The sequence below is a fragment of the Bombus impatiens genome, unplaced genomic scaffold (assembly GCF_000188095.3).
Source record: "Bombus impatiens unplaced genomic scaffold, BIMP_2.2 scf_0765, whole genome shotgun sequence".
NCBI lineage: Eukaryota > Metazoa > Arthropoda > Insecta > Hymenoptera > Apidae > Bombus > Bombus impatiens.
The window spans coordinates 231,583-252,539 of record NT_177184.1 but is presented as its reverse complement, the minus strand read 5'-3'; the positions used below and the strand labels follow the sequence as shown (position 1 = coordinate 252,539).

At 36.5% G+C, this 20,957-nt stretch overlaps 1 protein-coding gene across 2 annotated transcripts in view; it reads left to right on the top strand.

Moving 5' to 3' along the window:
• Window positions 1-20,601, top strand: part of LOC100747419 (zinc finger protein 628) — a 34,277-nt gene extending 13,676 nt beyond the window's left edge. For both annotated transcript variants that reach the window (XM_024370471.2, XM_003492557.4), the window contains 2 exons: window positions 2,760-2,910; window positions 18,709-20,601. In XM_024370471.2, coding sequence (XP_024226239.1) covers window positions 2,760-2,910; window positions 18,709-19,001 — 444 coding nt within the window. In that variant the 3' untranslated portion in view covers window positions 19,002-20,601. The remainder of the gene's footprint in view (window positions 1-2,759; window positions 2,911-18,708) is intronic.
• The last annotated feature ends 356 nt before the right edge of the window (window positions 20,602-20,957 follow it).

Below are 20,957 nucleotides of genomic sequence, written 5' to 3'. Positions count from 1 at the left end.
GGTGCAGAAAATTGTCGTTGATTTCCTATCCCCTAAGAATTTTCTAGTTTCTCTTCGATCTTGTTGCAAGATGTTTCGCGCAAACGATCATTTTCCGCTGTACCACTATCGTGTACCGTATCCATTTCTACTGTACTACAACGTTTCGACAATGTTAAGAAATAATGTTACACGTATACGTAAGTATACAACGCAATCAGTCGGCGATGAATAAAAACGAATGAACGGAACCAGCGGTTAACCATTTTTCTCAATCTTTGTAAGCGGCACATTTTGACCTGAATTTAATACCTCGCTTACAAACATCCCGCGATATTTCGACTGCAGTCATTCGACGTGTTATACCGTTATGTACGAGAACGCAGATTCCGTATATTGTTCGAAGATATCGTTGGAAATTGTACAGCAACAGCCCAGACCATGATACTTATTACAAGAGTTTCGTACTTTATTTTTCGGGCATTAAAAGTTATGTCTTAACTGCTTAATTCGGTACGAAGGCACAAAAATTGTACGACGTTAAATTTTATACGCCCGATAACACTGGATCTTATCAGGTATTTTATTTAATTTAATGTTATTTAAAGCTGAATGATAGAAGAGGCGAACGTAAACGTAAAAATTCTGTATATGAAGATACGGTGGGACAAGCGAGATAACAATCTTGCTTTTTAACGATATTCTATCGAATATCCTCAAGAAAAATTGCTAAATGCTAACTTGAAATTTGATTTCGATGCCTAAGATATTTATTTCCATAGAGAATGAAGATTAAAATAACAAAGAATATTTTTTTAAAATACAAGTCGTTGCGAAAGAAAAAATACACACGACTATTCGAAGCTGCTATACTAGGGGGGAAAATATCATCGCTGATCCATCTTCTTATTCAAGATGATTAATGGACACTTTGCATGTGTTTTAATCTTTGAAAAAATTTATTTGAAAGCTACAAGCAATTTTAATAGATAGAAGCTTTAACAGATACTGTAATAGATGCAATGATAACGATTAAATACTAACGCAATACGTAGAAAGTAGAAAGATACGATAATAAATAAACAAAATAATGTTTTTAATCGTTTCATCCAGCTTTTTTTTTTTTTAGTAAATCGCGTATGTAAAGCATTTGGCAAACCGTAAAGAAAGAGAGAAACAAATTCTCGTAATTCTTTTGTCATCGAGACTAACGAAAAACCTGCTGTATTTTAAACAGAAGAAGAATGAGTTCTCGTGACGTCGTTGAACGTCATGCTCGAGGTCGTTTTGATCGCGCATTAAGCGTTCCAGAAAGAAAATGAGATCAAAGAAGACACGGGACGTTTTTTTGCCACGGTCGATACTTGTTCGGGGAAACCTCGAAACCGACGATTTATAAGCTCTTCGGAAGCCATTACACGTTCTACGGTCTCCCAGAGGGGCACGCGAACGAGTTTCGGTGAACTTCTTCGGTGTCGTCCAAATGCAGCAAGCGGCGCATCGTAAGCTGCATTCTGCTGCTACTTGATCGCAAGAAAGCATTCGAAATTCTGCGAGAGCATTCAGTTTCATAAAACGAGCAGCGAAATTGGCATGCATGTGAAATTATGTAAAATGGATATCGTAGAAGATCAATTATTTCGAGTAACTCCATTTCTGTCGATATACGTATACCGATATCAAGTATACCGATAGGAGAAAAGAAAACGAAGAAAATTTGCCATCGTGTGTCGCGATCGAAATTATAATCTGAAATTGAAGGGTTGAAAGAAAATTACGTATCACAAGTGGACAAGTGTTTCCGCAACTTCTTAAATACCCAAACGACGTAAGGGCACGTGAAAAGAATTGAACGAGCTGGAACATCGCGACAAGTTAATATCGTAATATCGTTCCTTATTATTGATCGGTGAGGGATGTGAATCATGCGTAGTCGTAGCTCTCTACCGGTACCGGTGCACGCTCGTAATAATATCCCGCTGTAGCGGTTTCGTACGCGATTCCACGCATGTACCTACGCGTGTATCGTGAAAAGAGACACGCCTAGGTCGACAGCATTGTCAGGACTGGCGCCCATGTGACAATAAGCCCGAGGAGAAAAACCGAGGCTCCGTGAACACAGGTGCGCCTGCCGGCTCGACGTCGTCCGCCTTCTTCCTTCCACATTTTTCATCATCTATACCGATTTCGATTTCTCCAGGTCGAATCGTTCGTTTATCTTCGTCGTTCAACAGTAATCAATTACGCATTTTCCTTCCTCCTTTGTTTCTACTGTAATTCCTTTAGACTACGTTTCAGTTTTCGCGAATCTTATATCAATCACCAGCGAATATTATTTCGTTGATTTTTCACTTGGTTGAACGATAATTTGCGAGGTAGAAAGAAAAAGTGGTGAAATAATTTCACTGAGAAAATGAACTTCTCGCGAATTGATTTATTAGGATGGCAACTAAGTGACTGCGGATTTTATCATTGGGTGGTATTGACAAAATCCGCAATCGCTTAGTTGCCAACCCAATACTAGAAATGTTATGAAAGTTCAGTTTAAGGCATCGCGAGTCTAAAAGCACAGAGATCAGGGTAAATTTTACATCAATTTGAGACGTGTTTTACAGTAAAACGTTTTAAAATATTCAACGAATATGATACTATGCAAAGTGTATTTTTATGATAAGAAAGTTGAAACAAACGCATGAAGAATATGACGAAGAATATGATACCTAGTCAATAGTTATTAGACTTGGTTCGACTTTCTAAGATACCCTTTTATTCTGTTACAGTGTAAACAATGTGGGAAAGCCTTCAAACGTTCGAGCACTCTCAGCACTCATCTTTTAATACACTCTGACACCAGACCGTATCCCTGTCAATATTGCGGCAAGAGGTTTCATCAGAAATCAGACATGAAGAAGCACACTTACATTCATACCGGTGAGTCTCGTAATTAAATTATTACTTAAGCTCTTAAAGTGTACAACGACCATAGGGGAAAATATGGTGAATCAGATTTACCGTGAAGTAATTTTATGTTTCGATACACTGTTGATATTCGATACAGTGTAGCATCAAAAGAGCCTTTTTATTTTTGACTATAATCGGTCTTAACTATAACTTCACTAACTGGACGTTATAAAATGAAAAAGTCGACTCATTTACGACTTAAATATTTTAATTGTTAAAAATGGGATCGTTTGAGGACAAAAGTATAATCGTTAAGACAAACAATACTTTAATATCTACTGGAAGGAGAGGAAATATTTTTTTAAATTACAAAGCAGCTGGAAATACAAGCGTTTAGGTTTAAAATGAAATAGAGCGACAATTTTGATAAACTGTTACTCTGTAAAATAAAAAGTAGAGAATGTGATCGTAATCTCTTCATAAAGTCTGTCTATGATTCTTGCTGCGTAGTCTTCGAATAAAATATTGAATTTTTCCAGCAGTATCGTTGCCAATCGATGAAACAGTTGCCGTCAACGACATAAAAAAACATATTTCAGAGAAAGTTCCTCTCGCGTTGGCGCGTCTGCAAGCGCAACTAGTTTTGTAATTGAAGAAACTTTGACGTTTGTTTTTCAATTATTCACGCGACTCGTGCCGCTTCTAATATGTTCGCTCGCTTCCATTATTCAGCTGACCATCGTTACGATCGTCGAAAACTGCAAATATACGTTGCAACATGTCGGAGACATGGCAACTAGAGTTCGCAACTTTGTCAAGCTCACCACTGTCTCGTCACTTGTTACCTCGTGAAATTCCCATTGGAACGAAACTCCTCAACTTTTTTCAACTTTTCTGCCCCTCGTTACTTTCACCAAATTCATATCGCGATGATACCTTTGCCCCCGATACTATAAATTTTCATTCTTTTTTTTTCATACAATTCGTCTCGTCACGTTTTTCACGTCGAAACGACACCTTTCGTGAAATTGTTCACGTCGAATCGATTTTCCTAAATTTTTTACCATTTTCCCTGTTGATTTATTCGAGGCGAACCGGATCAACGACTCGAAACGATATCGATATAACACAAATTCGTCCCGTCAACGCTACGTTTTTCACGTCGAAACGACACCTTTCGTGAAATTGTTCACGTCGAATCGATTTTCCTAAATTTTTTACCATTTTCCCTGTTGATTTATTCGAGGCGAACCGGATCAACGACTCGAAACGATAGCGATATGTAACGCGAACAGAGTTCTAATTTCGATCCGATATTTTCAATATATTCTTTGTCTCAATATATTTTTCAAACAATATGTTTCGTGTTTCAACGCTTTATTACAAATTAATCGAGCCTCGAAGAACACCAAAAAATATAACAAACTATTTAAATTGTCAAAGAAGACCACGAACTAATCGCAAATTTTCGAAAACCGAATGTATTTTTCACATACACCGAACTAATATTACTTTTCTTTAATCGACCATCGTCCATTGGATTTCCGTCGAACAGGTAACGTAGCTGTCGTCGACGAAACGAAATTACGCTTATCACGTCGAATACGTGGCATGCACGTTCACTGGGTGTAACGATACCGAAAAAGCCGGTGTCGTGGCTCGTCCTATAGACCGCGCCTTTTTGATCGACGCGACGCGTGCATGTTAATGCGCACTATATGTATATGCACGTGTGATAGAACGCATCCTCGGCCAACCACGATGATACATACGTCCTCGTCCCTCTTTTACGCTCTAATATACATACTGTTTACGCGTGCACCTATGCACGGGCCTATCGCCGACGCTTCCTGAGTGTCATATGCCTGTGAATCACGCATGGTCATCGTATACTTCGCTATTGCGAATTGATCACGATAGAAGTTACGGTTTGTTCGAAAGTAGAATGAAACAGGATCGTTAGGCATAGAAAATTATGCAATTCTTACATATTTGTTCGATATTAAGTTGTAATTGAATTTTATTAATGATGGAACATTAACCTAACCCTGTCGATGTTAATTGAAACGACGCTGTGGTGAAATATGTGTGCCAAGTAGTTGCAATGAAACACGAGGCACATATCGACAAATAATCGACGTATATTTTAAAATGGAAATTATATGGATATCCCATCGTGACGTGTCATGCAAAGCATAGATATACCGTTCCCTCGTGAATTGAAACGGTTATCTCTGGAAATATTTTTTAAACCTTTCAGGAAGGACAAAATAAACTTGGACAGTTAATTCAGCGCACACTTGGTACGACGTTAATCTTAAAAAATTCATCGTTTCGATGGTAAATAGCTTTTCAAATGACGAATAGTACGAGTCCGATGATACGATGTCGTTTTTAAAAAACACGATGACTTGGATTTCTTTTATCGAGAAAGAAACTCTCTGAATAAAAGTTTAAGAAACAAACATTTCAAAGTTTCGTATCGAGATAAACGTTTTTATATTAAATGTGAAAATAATGAAATGTAAAAACTTATCGAAGATTTGAAAAGGATCTATAAGAATATAAATAAATAATAATTATATAGGACGTATACGAATGAAAAATAACAGATATTAAACAAAAGATTTTTTTCATTAGACGTTTCACGATTATTTCTTGAATTATCATGTTAATGTAGTAGGAAATAAGATACATAAATGTGTCTATAATATTCGTCACGAGCAGACTTTAATGGACTTTAGAACCGACCCTGAACACATTTGTTATTTGTCTAATAGAATACTCGAATCATATTCATGAAGATGTACGAACACATTCTCAAGAAATCGCTAATACAATAATGCATTAAGCATACACCGCTGTTATAGCCCTCCGTGATATATCGACAATTATTTATACATAATTTATCGAAGAAGATAAATTGCGAATGGAACAATTATCTGGACGTTTCGTTGCTCGACTATTTTATGAAATTTGTATAAAATATGCAACTGTTCGAAGTAGGAAATTCATCGTTCGTAAGAAAGATAAATGATAAACCAAACGATAGTATTCGTGTGTTCAGATATTAAAGAATATAGTGGAAAGCTTTTCACTTCGATTTTCAACGTATGTTGTTCGTGTTGCAGTGCTCGTAATTTTCGCTTAATCGAATTCATCGTTTCAAAGGCACAATAAAGAAAATTATACCAAGCAGCACGTACAGTGGCTCTAAAAGCTACTTGCACGTACCTTATTTTCCATTGAAGCGTCTTTTTATCTCAAAATGATAATAACTGATATGGAATTTGATATATTTGGACCAAATTAACTGCTATTTAGATATTGTATCAAATTCAATGGCGTGCAAATACTTTTTATAGCCCCGAGCAATAAGACTGGGAAAATATTGGACTGGCAACTAAATGATTACGGATTTTGTCATTAGATGGTATTGACAAAATCCGCAATCACTTAGTTGCCAACCCAACATCTAAGAAAAGAGAGGAAAAAGTCAAAAGACGTGGAAATTTGAAAAATTGGGACAGCTATTGAAAAGAGCAAGGTGTAGCCTGAGATCAGGATAGATCGGGACGAATCATGGGATAAATTCGGGAACCTAGAGCATTTAGCGAGACACAGGGCAGAGGAAAACGTAAAAGATGTCAGGGTTGGAAGACGTAGCAGGCGAAAGGTAGGGTAGAAAGATCGTAGAATAGCTCGAGGGGGTGCAAAACAAAAGAGCAAAAGCGAAGAGAAAGATATGGGATAAGCGGACTAAAGAAAGTTTTAGCGAGGAAAGAAGGTTGAAACAAGTAGGATAATTAGCCGATAGAGTAAGTCGAATAGGAGGGAAAGAGAGAGTGAATGATACAAAGTGCACGGATAAGATAGCTTTGTAAATATAGATATTTGTAAAAAAAAACGTGCGATTCTCGGCTGCGAGGCCGAATAGAACGTATTCAATATTTTTTGTAGCCACTGTACGTCTATTCCTGACGAAACGATATTACGTAGTAATGTAGATTGAAAGATGCATAAATAAAAGGAAACAACCAATTTAATCTAAGAAGAAATCTTGATCGGTCGCGAGGGGAACATTTTAGGGACGATTTAATCGCGTTTTCCGATTCGAACGACCGGAAGGAGATATACGAGTGATGGGAAACGTGCTGCTTGTCACGGATCGGGGAGTTTCCGGTTAGCCACGTGGCCGACCACGAGGATCGCCGTGTCCCTTTTTAATTAGCGTTGGGCGTCGTAAGGGTTCGACGTGTACCTCCAGACACCTTTTATCCATTCGCGTAAACGATTCTGCCCTCGTTTCACGGAACAACTACTGATACAAATTTAATCGCCCCTCGTCGCGATTTCTTCCTATTGATTCATCGTTAAGAAAACAACGGAGAATTTACGATGGTTGCTTTACCGCTTTAACGTTCCAAGTGGTTCAGACGGACATTGAATTTATTGTTGGCGAATAGACTGCGAACGTCCATGTGATTTTGCACTTTTATGCATATTGATCGAAGATGTGGAATCCTGACTGTTAAACTTTCTAAAGAGTACTTCGTTATGGAGTTTACGTAACACGCGTTCTAATACATTTTTGCAACGTTATTTCAAATCATTCGTGTACCGTGTTCGTTGCTTTGTCGGAATGTTTCGAGAAAATTTCTTTGATAACGATTTTATAGAAAGCTGAGTTTTGCGTTGCGAGATATCAAGCGAATAGAATTTATGGATAGAAACGAGCAATTCGTGTTTCCTCGTTACCATTTCCCTATTCAAATAAATATATGGCACATTAAATAAACGTAAGTATAAATTCTAGTTGATTTGTTTCTTTTAACTGCCGTAATTATCATTCGAATAGCATTTTAGAATATCAGTGGGAAAACCAGATTACACGCAAAATTATGAAACGCGAAATATCGATTAGGTTTCTGTAAATAGGTACATAAAATATTGATAGCATAATTTTTCCTTTTAGTTAATTTCATTTTAATTGGAGTACTTAGAACTGAGAGTATGAAACGTCAAATAATGTTAGGTAAAATTCATTTTATTATAATATTTACAGAAGTTATTTAATGTATATTCGATATTTTATGAACCAACACTGGTTATTATTGTTAGTCTTTTTTTTTAATTGCGTTTAAAACAGCTATATGTGCTTATTTTCACGCATATAACATTACTCTACTATATACTCGAACATAATGGCGATAATCTACAAGGTGGCACATAATACATTTACGGTTTTAATTATCGCTAGTTTTATCAATGACAACTTATGTTATCCAGTTCTCGGTTGTAGTAGCATATATACGCGTAAAATACATACTACGTACGCAGTGTATCGTGAATTGGCCTATACTTCAAAAACGTGCAAAAATTGACTAATTTGTCATAATTTTAATTTATCTAAAAAATCTTCAAAGTAATTTACTGGACTAGACGAGACTGGCTTTTTTCTCGGCATTATTGTATCGTATTGTTTGGTCATAACAAAGAAGAGATTACGATCAGAGCTTCTTATTTTGATCTAAAAACTAAAAAACCGATCGTTTCTCAAGATACACGTAGCCTGTGAGAACTAGAAATCTTCGATTGCTACGAATAGACTGCCTACGATACGATACAATAATTTATCGCTTATAAAGACACGACGAGAACTAACGGAATAAACGTTATTTAACAATGGTACATTTTCAGATTTGAAAGATACCTCCACTCGTTGTACAAATATATCGTTTGATCGATACATTCGAAAGCGTTATAAAATTTCTTTGTTCTGTCTCTGTGTTTGTACATGGAATTAAAAGTAACTCCTTATTCCAATTCATTATACTTTGGAATATTCCTATCTCCAATTTCCTAGTTGGAAACAAAACTCGTCTGTCATTGGAAAATGCCACATAATTAACGGGTGGGTGAAATATGTACAGAGTTATTGCGTAATGCATAACACCGAGACATGTGCACCGCACACTTGCAATGTTTTCTTTGCGTCCTCCTTCCCCTTTTTCTTTTCCTACGAATCGCTGAATTATTTCGGTAAGTAATTTCAAAGTTGTGGGTTCCATAGAACGACAAGAAAATTCGAAACAGACTGTGTAAGCTTGGCAATTTCAAATAAATCTCTGTTTAGCTTTCGTTTCGTAACTGCGTTCGCAAAAATATGAACTCGTTGTCTACTCGCTATTTTCTCATTAATTTATTCATACCGTATACATTACATACCGTGTACATTAATTTCTATATTTTAGTAATAATAATACGTGATCAAAGTGTTGGAACTTAGTAGCGTACGTACGGCAGACTTTTCAACGTGTATTGGCTTCTCGTAGCGTTCCGATAAAAGCAACCTTGACGGATAATTGCGCTTAATTGCTGGGGAATTATAAGAACACCGCGTGGACGAACGAGCATCGAATTTTAATGGATCGGCGGAAAGTAAAGCGATTTAAACGTCAGATAACAGCCGACCAAGCTACGGTTTCTTTCTGAATATTATTTAGCTTTTTCGTTTTTGCGATTTAACTTGTTGATTAGTCGCTAAAGAGACGGACACCTAATGTTATGTTTTGTTACACGTGTAGCACGTTATCGTTATGTGTCACGTTTGGACTAGTATCAGTATTTAATTGTTGCTATTAATAACGGTCGGTATAATGCGACGAAAATTGTAAATGGAAGTCGCGAAGTACTGGCTGATTATACAAAAGAAATTATAGAAACTAGATCGTTTATCATAAAGAATGATATGTGATTAATGACTCCACTTATCTGTATGTTTTAATGTATGCCACAATGTAGGAATAAAATATAGGATATAAGTTCAAATACGCGAAATCTACAATAAGCACATTGCAAATTAGTACCATGTACACAATGCTTCTTTTACATTCCATATTCATATTTAGTATCCTATACTGTGTTATTTCATTTTTTATAATAATTAATAGCATCAAATTAGACGATAACGTTCACCTGGTAATTTGTACAATATGTTTGTACACCTTTGCAAGTAAATTAATCGAGTTTTATAATAATAACTAACAAAACTAATTTTATATAAAATATGCTACTGAGTCTAAGAGATTTGAAATTTTCTGCAGCCAAAACACGTTCCATTTCCATGTACACAATGCTTCTTTTACCTTTCATATTCGTATTTAGTATTCTACACTGCGTTATTTCATTTTTTATAATAATTAATAGCATCAAATTAGACGATAACGTTCACCTGGTAATTTGTACAATATGTTTGTACACCTTTGCAAGTAAATTAATCGAGTTTTATAAAATAACTATGTCACTAACTAAGCTAATTTTATATAAAATATACTTTTGAGTCTAAAGAAGAGATTTGAAATTTTGCTGAAGCGAAAACACGTTCCATCCAGATTATATTCCATCTCTACTTCGTTGCCAATTTTCTACAGAGCCACCTAGTATATTTGCATAAACATCTCCGGTCTAATCGTTACAACCGTTCGAACAACCAAACTTTTATATCATGGAGAATATTAACTAACCGGTTTAAAATTCATACGCTTCTCGATGTCTGTTTTTCGTTTTTGCTATCGTTGAGGAGAAAGATATATAATCTCATACAATTCACCGGCATGATATAAGACTAGGGTAAAGGATATTCGACGACGACTACCGGAGGGCATAAATGAATCGTGAGGAAAGATTCGTTGAACTCGAAGAACAAATTGTACTCTAAAATACGGCAGCACTGTAATAATCCTTTGGGTAATAAGTAGAAACCCGGGCTGAACAGTGGTTACACGCAGTTTGTAAATTGTTTGCCGGACTTTTCTATAGCGAAACTTTGCCGTATAAATAATTCCTGTGGGAGATACGACACGCCTCGTCGTCACAGTATCAACCCTGTTCTTACCTCTTCGCGACAACACGTTTGAAATTTTATTTCACATTTAATTCTCAACAAAATACAACAAATATAAAACGTTCTCAGCGTCGTTTCTCCTATGGTCGTTGTAATAATCTCATTTGCGTTATACCTGAGCAATTTTAAGTAATATTGCCATATACATTTTACGATGAAGCAAAGTTACATTTTGTTTAAATCTTTCTATTCGAAATTGGCGAGATTATTTGGATAATAAAAATAATATCCACTTTTTGCCAATAGAAATTGACGATTAAATTAAAAAAGAAAGGATTAAAAGGTAGAATTAAAAGAATTAGGAAAGAATTAAAAGGTAGAATTGGAATAGTAGAAATAGTAGGAGGAAAAGTAGAATTTAGAGAACATTAAAAGAATAGAATTATTCTCAATGATACTCGAGTTATAAAGTAGAAAATACGCGCCGAATTACGATACATTACGCGTCATACATTGTTACATCTCTTTCTGATTGCTGTGAAATTTAAACAGAAAATAAGGAAAAGAAGAGTAAGAAAACGTCTGGATAGAGAAATAACATAGCTATAGTTCTTTCGAATAGACAATAGGTGAGCAAGTTTCCCCTCAAACCAGCGATATAAGCAATTGAAAATAAATATAAGAAAGACATAGAACAGGAAGCAGCGATCTAAGGGAGGTTATCGCTAAAGTTTTACATACATGCGGTGGTCTTTCTTCGTTGATACACGCACATCATGGTAAATTGCATACCCTAACATGTACTTTCATTGAAATTGTCCTCTTGCCTGGCAAAAGCCGATGAAACATCGCTTTATATCGAAATGAGTATATCGAGGAATTTTATTGTCGTGTTCGCATTAAAAAGTTTCGATTGCAGATTCTTGCACCGTCCACTCCACTAATCTATCACGTCGAGTTATCGTTGTTAGACGATAGTTTACTGCTTTCTTTTCTCTATCGCTTACTAAAGCGATATTTCAATTAAGGCTAAAACGTTCAATTTCGTGTTCGTATGAAAATTAGATTTCCTACTTTCCATTTCGCTTTATTTTATTATATATTCGTCGTATAATAATAATAATAATAATAATAATAATGAAAAGCCATACCAGTCGACTGTATATTGTAAGAATTTCTTAATTTTATTATCAGAATACGTAAGCAATATACAAACGTAGATACTCGTACGAATCATTGACTCTGAAGAAACTTTGAAGCGAGGGACGAATAAGATTCCGAATCAGACGATTTCCGATACATGAAAATCCACTGTTGGTGGACGACGTTGGTCCCAGATAATCCATGCGACGCCATTACATGAAGTTCATTAAGCGGTCGCTGCATAATTAAACTGGCGGGCTGCTACCAAAACACACGCACATGTCGACACACACGCGAAAAGGCCGAGTATCCAGTGCTATCATTAAAATCGGCCACGAAGTAAACGTTTCAGACGGTAAATATTTAAGTCGACCGCTAAGGGCTCGGTAATGAGAGTCGAGATGGATCGATACATGGCCACGTACGCGTACAAGAGGACGAATACGCGCGTTCATCGGTTGCTGACACACTTGATAAATATTACCCATCGGCTGAAATTGCTTTCAAATTTCCTCCTTCTTTTGATACGCCTTTACGCGATTGTACCGGCTTGGCAACTAAGTGATCGCGGATTTTGTCGTTAGGTGGTATCGACAAAATCCGCAATCACTTGCTTGCCAAATCAATAATTCTATGGCGAGTAATTCTAACGACCAGTCATGCACGCGCGATCATTCACCCTCGATGATGAGATTTTCTAAAAGGTAAAAGGCGAAAGGTGCAGGTGCTGTGTAAACTTGGGAGATCATCGTCTTTCAGTTGAACTTTCAGCAGTTGGAAACGATTATGATATCGATTATTTCGCTTCTTAAATTATGATTCTGTGAAGCTTTTAGTTTAGATAGTTGTTGTTTTTGTAATTCTATATTCGCTCTAAAGGGAAGAAAAGGTCGTAGAATTTTACAATTGAAACACGATTATGTTATATATTTTGCTAACAATAGTTCATTTTTTTTTTATTGTACAACTGTTTACTGGCAATGATTTTCGATATTACGTTAGATTCGAATGTTAAGTTTTACAAAAATATTGATAAGCAATCGTATGTTGTGGAAATTTCTACGGATTGATAATTTTTTATTGAACGTTTAACGTACGGTAAGTGCGTTTATTATGTCATTAGAAAACCAAGGTAATAAGAACCACTTGAATTACCACTTAATCAGTGGGATTTCGTGGCTTTTTCTACGATTACTCGATAAATACCGATACCGTGCGTATCATGACGCGGAAACATTTGGACAAACAGAAGGATCACGATTTTTGCCGGCTGTGTTTTCGAATGTTTTTTCGGCTCTGATCGCCAGTTGCAACGTCGAGTTTATCAAACCCGCATACAATTTCACGAGTACACGTCACATTTTTGGCGTTATCTGTCGCGCAAACACAGACAGGAATCACGAAAGGAAAAAATAAAAGAACGTAACGCGGTGTACAGAGATCGCAGAGTTCGTTCAAGTTCAAGTATAATTAATTAACATCGCAGCAGAAACGCAAACACGATAGAGTTAGACTCGAACGATTGAACGGTGAAATTTTAAGAATCGAATTTGTTGTAGGCGAAATATACACACGTATCGAGATTCGAACGGAATTTAAAGTGCACAGGTAATTTTTTCAAAGTTACATTTGAATAACGAATACTTAATAATATCTATTGCACCGAAGATAAACTTGAAAACAGCTTTTGTATATTTTTTAAAGAACGCGAATTTTTATTGCTTTAAAATTACTTTGAAAGAAGCTTTTCTATATATTTTAAGATATCGCAACAATTTGTTGCTTTTCCTAGCGATCTGCTGCATTCAATCGATACGTTAATATTTAATTATCTTTTATATTTTATTCGACAATCACCTTGACTGAAACAAAGAATGTCCTCTTTAATTTTGACACATAAAATAAACTCAATTTCAATAAAAATGATAAATTAGTCGAAAGAAGTGGTTATTTCAGGTCGTTACTTTTTATTTTCATTCCAAACAAAATTTCTCCAAGTATGATCTTGATTAATCAGTTTATTTTAAATCCATCCAGCCGCTCGACTAAAGCAAACAAAATCAAACAAAAGATTCACGATTGATCGGAATTTCCTTTATCGCTTTTATTTTTAAATCATTTCATTTCAAATCAAACTTTTCTTTGTCTGGCTGCGTTGTCAGCGTGCTAAATGAATTCGTAAGAAGATGAATTTGACATTTTTTTTTGATCCAAGCCATAGTCTAGGAAGAAACTTCTTGCTGTGTAATGAAAAATTTATTACTCCGTGACGCTTTCACTTGGGAAACTACAAGATGAAAATCGTTTGCCCGCCGTACACCGTCGAAAGAGCTTTTGAAAAGACATTACGCTTCCGCTGCAATATGTTGTTCCTCTGATATGCAAAGTGGAACTCTTTAGCTGGCCATACAGAACGTTTCTGTGATCGAAATACATATAAGCACGCGACCGATTCTGTGTCATTAGGTGTTTCCTCCTCTTCATGGGGAATTTCTCCTGTTAGGTTCTTGCACACGTTGTAGTAAACGCGTAAAATCCAATGAATGCTAATAACTAGATTCCGTATATTTATACGAATGCATATTTCCAAGAAAATAATTAGAAAAATGGTACCTGGATAGGAAATTAGTTTACTTATTAAATGTTATAATGGATATTTTTATATACATACTTACAGTGGTGTACAAAACAAATTTTAAATAATACGAAGAGACAGCATAATTTTAGAAAATAAGATTGTGATTGACAGATGAAAAAGGGCAAGCAGCAGATATAATGCTCCAAAATAAACAACTTGTTACCAACATAGTTTTCTTTTGTTTGTCATTGCAAGTGCAATAGAACATGCTTTACTAGTCAAAATATTTCATTTCCTAAAAAATAGAAACTTTGTAAGTAATACGAAGAAACAGCATAATTTTAGAAAATAAGATTGTGATTGACAGATGAGAAAGGGCAAGCAGCAGATATAATGCTCCAAAATAAACAACTTGTTATCAACATAGTTTTCTTTTGTTTGTCATTGCAAGTGCAATAGAACATGCTTTGCTAGTCAAAATATCTCATTTCCTAAAAAATAGAATCTTTGTAAAAAAAAACTCAAACTTTCAGCAATCAGATAATTTTATTGCACGGAACATTTAATGTTCGAGTTACTTCGCGCTATGTGCTATCTTTAACGGTACCGTAGAATCCTGTTCGACTTATTGGAAAGCATCGTTAATAATTCCTTTGTGTAATATCGTCACCTTCGTCTATCAATCTATTTAGAATTGTGTCTAAAAAATCGTACACTGACGCAGCTATGTTCGCCATGTTTAATTTACGGGAAAATCATTTCGATAATAACGTAGCACCACTCGATGAGGATACTCGTGTAGACAACCATCTTTCATTAGTTATAAAAGGGTTAGGTAGATCGAAAGCCGAGCGAACAATTACGATAATGGTATTTTTCCTCGCGTCGTCCTAAGCGGTGACACAAACGAACCAACGCTTGTGATAACAAGGCGTCATCATCGTCGCGTTCCGCCATTGTTCGTATTTATAGCGGACCCGATAAGTCCGATGATATATCGATGCAAATCGATTCGCAAGCAATATATGTACGTTGACTGAGAAACGAAGGAAAACGAAAGGGAAGCCGTGTGACGATTGCTGGTGACATTTTTATCGCTCTACAAGAGAGTGTTATCGGTCGTCTCTTTCATTCTCTTCCGATACCCTTACGCTTTTTTATTGATTGCAAGTTGGTACTTTATTCTCTTCTTTATACCTCTCTAATTAATTTTGTATTCGTCTATTTTTATTCTTTATGATACGAATGGTAATAAGTATAGGAAAGATAAGAAGTTTCGTTTAGATCGGTTGTCATATTACCCTACCAATTTTTACTCCTTTCCGATTGCTTCTAATTTTTCGTGAACAAGATTCGTCACGATTACTTTGACATTCCGTTCATTCCAAATTCAAGAACGAAGCATCGAACATCACGAATCGAAGCATTGCACTTCTCTTCATTGGTAGATTCCTCATCCTGGAACATAAAGGATACAAGGACCTAAATCGTGAATATTAGTTCTAATTGCTGATTCGAAAAGGAAACAGATAATCATCTTGCATTTCCTTCGTTTCCATCTCTTCTCCACTTGACTTATACTTGTTCCTTTTTCTATTCAATTTATTCCTTCTTTTCTCCATTACACATTGCTATTTCTCACCTCTCTCTCTCTCTCTCTCTCTCTCTCTCTCTTTTGCTTTTACTATCCGTTCTCCTTTCACTGCCATACTTTTTTTTTCATCTTCCCTACTCCTTTCCACCTTCTTCTCCACTCTTTTTCTCTTTCCCTTTTTTCTCTTTTTTTCTGCTATATCCCCCAGCAATCTTCTCTTCTCACGCTGCCGTTCCGTTCACAGTTTCCCCTCTCCAAATCATTATTATACGTAGCAACGATCTTTATACATACTTAATAATCTTCTCGTCTCCTCTTACACCCCGTGCACAATTTCTCTGCAAATAATTATTGTACATATTAGCCTATAGTCGATCGAGAAAATGTCACACGTTGGCCGTGGATAATCGGAAAAACGAGCAATCCACGAACCTAACCGCGATGAGAATTCCCTCTTTTTTTTCCCCTCCACACCGCGAGTTTTTGCACCCTCGGAGATAAATGTCGCACGATCACGGTGTCGTCGGCCAGGACGAAAATTAATTTCTTCTCGATAGAATCTTAACGACGATGGGACCCCCGCGGTACGCAACTTACGTATGAGCCGTTTTATCGGCATTTTACAATCGGTTCCAGTGTTTGCCTGGAATTTTTCGAGATAGAGAAAGAGAGGTTAACCGGGGCTGTTTGCACGATTTATCGAGACGATCATCGTTAGACGACCGCTCGAGGTCTCCTCCGAACGAGTTTTTCCTCTTATCGATAGCCCGATCCGCATAAAAGATCGTTCTTAAAACCAGGCTGATAATGGTTCTCGAGCAAATATTTAAGTTTCCTGGAATTTTCTTCTGCACGGTTCACCAGCGGAACTTGGCGGGCGTTCGCGCTTAATAGCCATCCTCTGTTTGCTCGGAACATCGTGCGCACTGAATTACGCTCTGATATCCGCTCGGACATATTTAAAAACAGGTATTTAAAAAGCAGTTAGAGTGGTACACTATGAATATTTAGAGGCAACCGTATTCAACGTGTAACGCGATGTCGCGCCGCTTGAAATTTATTCTTTGCTCGCAATCTTTATAGCTCGTGGACTGAGTTATAAGCGATATTCGATTTTCACTCTTTTACTCGCCTTTTCTCTTTATAGGAATTTTTATTATTGATATTCTAGTTGAGACATACACCGACAGTAGGAAGACGAAAGATAACAGAACTTACCAACCGACTTACAGCACACAAAATAGAATACAATTGAAACGTTGTTGCGTGTTATCCACTGTCCACGACACAATCTCACGTATCAAATTTGCTGCTTGGCTCTAGGCAGCCAGCTGTAAATATGTCGTAAAATAGGAAAAAAAAAGAGATATTCTAGTTAATATCTTTGTAGGATGGTAGCGTTGAATCGGTGAACTAATAAACTCTGTTTTCTAGTAGTTCATCGGGTTTCTTTTGTAAAATGTATTGTATTCAAAAATTCTTTTCTTTTTTTAATTTGCAAGAACAGTTTAAAGGTTTGAAAGGTTGAATCGCCTGAAAGAAAAAGAAGCGCAATGGAGGACACTTTTCTCGACGTTGACGTAAACAGATTGCTCCAACTGTCGGCGACAAACAGATCGCCACGATTTATAGGTTGATTCAGGTGCGCTCAGCTTCACCTTGACTCATTATTCCAAATCGCGTTCGACTTCTTTCCTCGCTCATTAATCGAATTTGCAACCTGCTTCACGATTATTTGTCACGATGAGTAACTGTAAACGCGTGAGATACTTTGTTGCCAGAAATACGATGTTTGCAGTTTATGTTCAAATGCTTTTACGCATAACATAGTATAAATAAAAAATCGTTAGGTTTAGCAAATTTCATCTGACAGAGGATTTATTAATCCTGTGGCATAATTTGCGTCGTTTTAGCCTCGATCGTGCCTCCGTTGCTATTTATCGCGCAACAGCGAACTATTATCAACTATTCCACACGATGTAACTATAAACCAAAATTTTCCTTAAAACATTTTAACCCCTTGTAGCGTGACTCGACATCAGCTTCTATCTCAGGAGCTCCTTTGTCGCTCGAAAGATTCTTGGAAATTGTTTCAAGATATATCATGCGCTTAAAAATTACAAAATACAACAATAGTGCGAATAAAACTGGTATTTAAGGGAATTTCTGTCTTCCTTTATTTATTTGAATTGTTACTTTTTAGTTAGAGTAAAAGCGTTGGGAGCTGCTGGTAACGAAATTGAAATAAAATTCCGAGTGCAAAGGGTTAAAGATCCTCTTGCTCGTTGAAGCAACACGTAGAACAAGTAATAAAAATTCGAGTATCATAGCAAGGTTGAAAAAGAACAAATATAAATGTCGAAGCTGAACTATCGCGAATTATAAGCACAGAGAAAATTTGTGATTTATTCAATTCCTTTGTCTATGAACATATATACTAAAATATACTAAAGAACTAATATACTAAAGAACAAATATACTAAAGAAACTAGGTAACATCGTCAGAAATGATAAATAATCGTTTAAAGAACAACGTGAAAGTGTCACGAGACAGAGGAGACAGCAAGCTCGTAATTGACTAACTGTAAAAAGAAAATGAGTAAAAATAGCGAGTTTCAAAGTTTCTCAAATTTCTAAGGTGAAACCATCGGTAAATCGCTGTTGCAGGTGAGAAGCCGCATAAATGCGTGGTGTGTGGCAAGGCGTTCTCCCAGAGCAGCAATCTGATCACGCACATGCGCAAGCACACGGGCTACAAACCGTTCCAGTGTGGTCTCTGCGACAAGGCGTTCCAGAGGAAGGTGGATCTGCGACGTCATCGAGAAGGACAGCATCCAGCCGCCCCGGCGCTCGATTATCGCTCGCTCCAACTACCCTCGCAGCCCGCCAACGTCAAACACTCTCCTCCTCTACAACCTGCCCCCGGTTATCACATGATACCTGTCCCCGGTAATAGTTGAGATTCTTTCACGATCTTGTCACGAACACCGTCTGCCTGTCATTTCCTTCTTCTTGCTCTTTGTCCCCGCGTGAATGCCGAAGAGGCACAGTTGAAGAGAGAGAAGTACTATACATAGCAAAATGAGAGACAAGGAAGAGATGGATATGCGGATGCAAATTGGAAGATAATGGATGGATAGGATGATACAATATGTGTGTAGGGTGTTGAGAGGTTTGTTGAAGATAACAAGATAAGAAAAAGAGCATGTGTTATTAGTATCAAATAGATATGAAATCTATTCTCGTTTCGGTAATTGCGGTAGATTTGAAGTTCAAGTATTCTTTAGGGATGTTGCTGTAGCTACATTTGGTAAAGCTACACTTTGTTCAGATCTTAACAATCCTCGGAGAAATTCCTTAAAGAAGAGAAATTCCAATCGAAAGAAATATTATAACGTTCGAAATCGACTCCAAAAATGAACTACTCTTAATTACAATTGCTACGTGACGAATGAAAGAATCATATTTTAACAAATTTCGTAACTTCCAGTACAACCAACGATCGTACGTTGTACAGAAGAGAACTATCGTTTTTCCAAACGACTCGAATCACATGTTTCCACGTCTTTGGAACGTTACATTCTTTCTCAACACCCTCTGTTCACGCTCGTATACAAAACACGGAAATATTACACGGAAAGATCGGAAGAACAAACGAGGAAGAATGCTTGTTTATACGATGCACGGTAGTTCGATCGAGATTCAAAGCGGACAAAAATACGACCATCGTGATCGAAGAATCACGCATTCCACGAACAATCGCTTATACTTCGAACGCAACAAATTTGCATTTTCTATCGTCAAAGGAAGATTCGAACTGCGTAACGAACGTATTAGATATAGGCAGACACCTGTTCCAAGTGGCTGGTCCTGTTAATAACCGGTACTTGTATACCTGCGAGCTGTTCAACAATGAAAAAACGCCTTAGGGGAGGCACGCTTTTGCATATTTCTCGAGCTAAACTAGCGGTCCTCGGCGAGTGTTACGAGATCGACCACTGTTTTGAGGTAGGGAACCTTCAGCCGTCCATTATTGCTGTACTTTCGGTATGTAACGTACATGTATATATATAAATATACATCTTATATAGATATATATTGACAAAAATTATATGTTATATATACATATGTGTGTATAATTATATATATATATAATTATATATATGTATATATATACACGCATTGAAGCAAGCAGATACGTGTGTATACATATGTACACGTATATACTTGCGTGTAACGTACAAAGATACGTATTTAGGAAAAATTAAAGAAATTATAGAAGACTATGGAATTCTTTAGTTTAAAAAAAAAAGAAAAAAGAGTATTGATTTTCGATATTACGTATGAAATTCAGCGGCGTATTTCGCGAAAAAGAAAAGACGCTATCGTGTGTTTGCATGTGTGTACACATATATCGGCGCGTATAAATCCGTATAATATTATATCCGAGCCAGCGTTACCAATTGCACGTGCAGGGTTTTCAAATACTTAGTTGTATGCTCATTTACATTTAGAAGCGATTTTGCTAATCACTTAATCGCTCGAGTGGCAATGTGTCGAGCGAAGTATAATTCCGTAGATCTTGGTATTTCATATAAAAATATAAAAACCATCTGTTAGTGTTGTAAGAAAAAATGTATAAACAATCTTGTAACATATCTGATCTTTAGAAAAGCTCGCTTTTCCTTTAGAGATTATTAAAATGAATATAAAATGAATTCGTTCGACGATCAAATCTGTGGGACGAAAAATAATTGAATTTGAATCTCGTAAAACTTTTTATGCTATCGTCATCTCTAAAAGAGACGACGATAACGAAGATACAGTATAAAGTGTAGCTAATTGTAATTAAATTGCCACTCGAGAGATTGGAAAGTAAGAAGTTCTTTCGAAGTGTGTTTTTATATAATAATTAA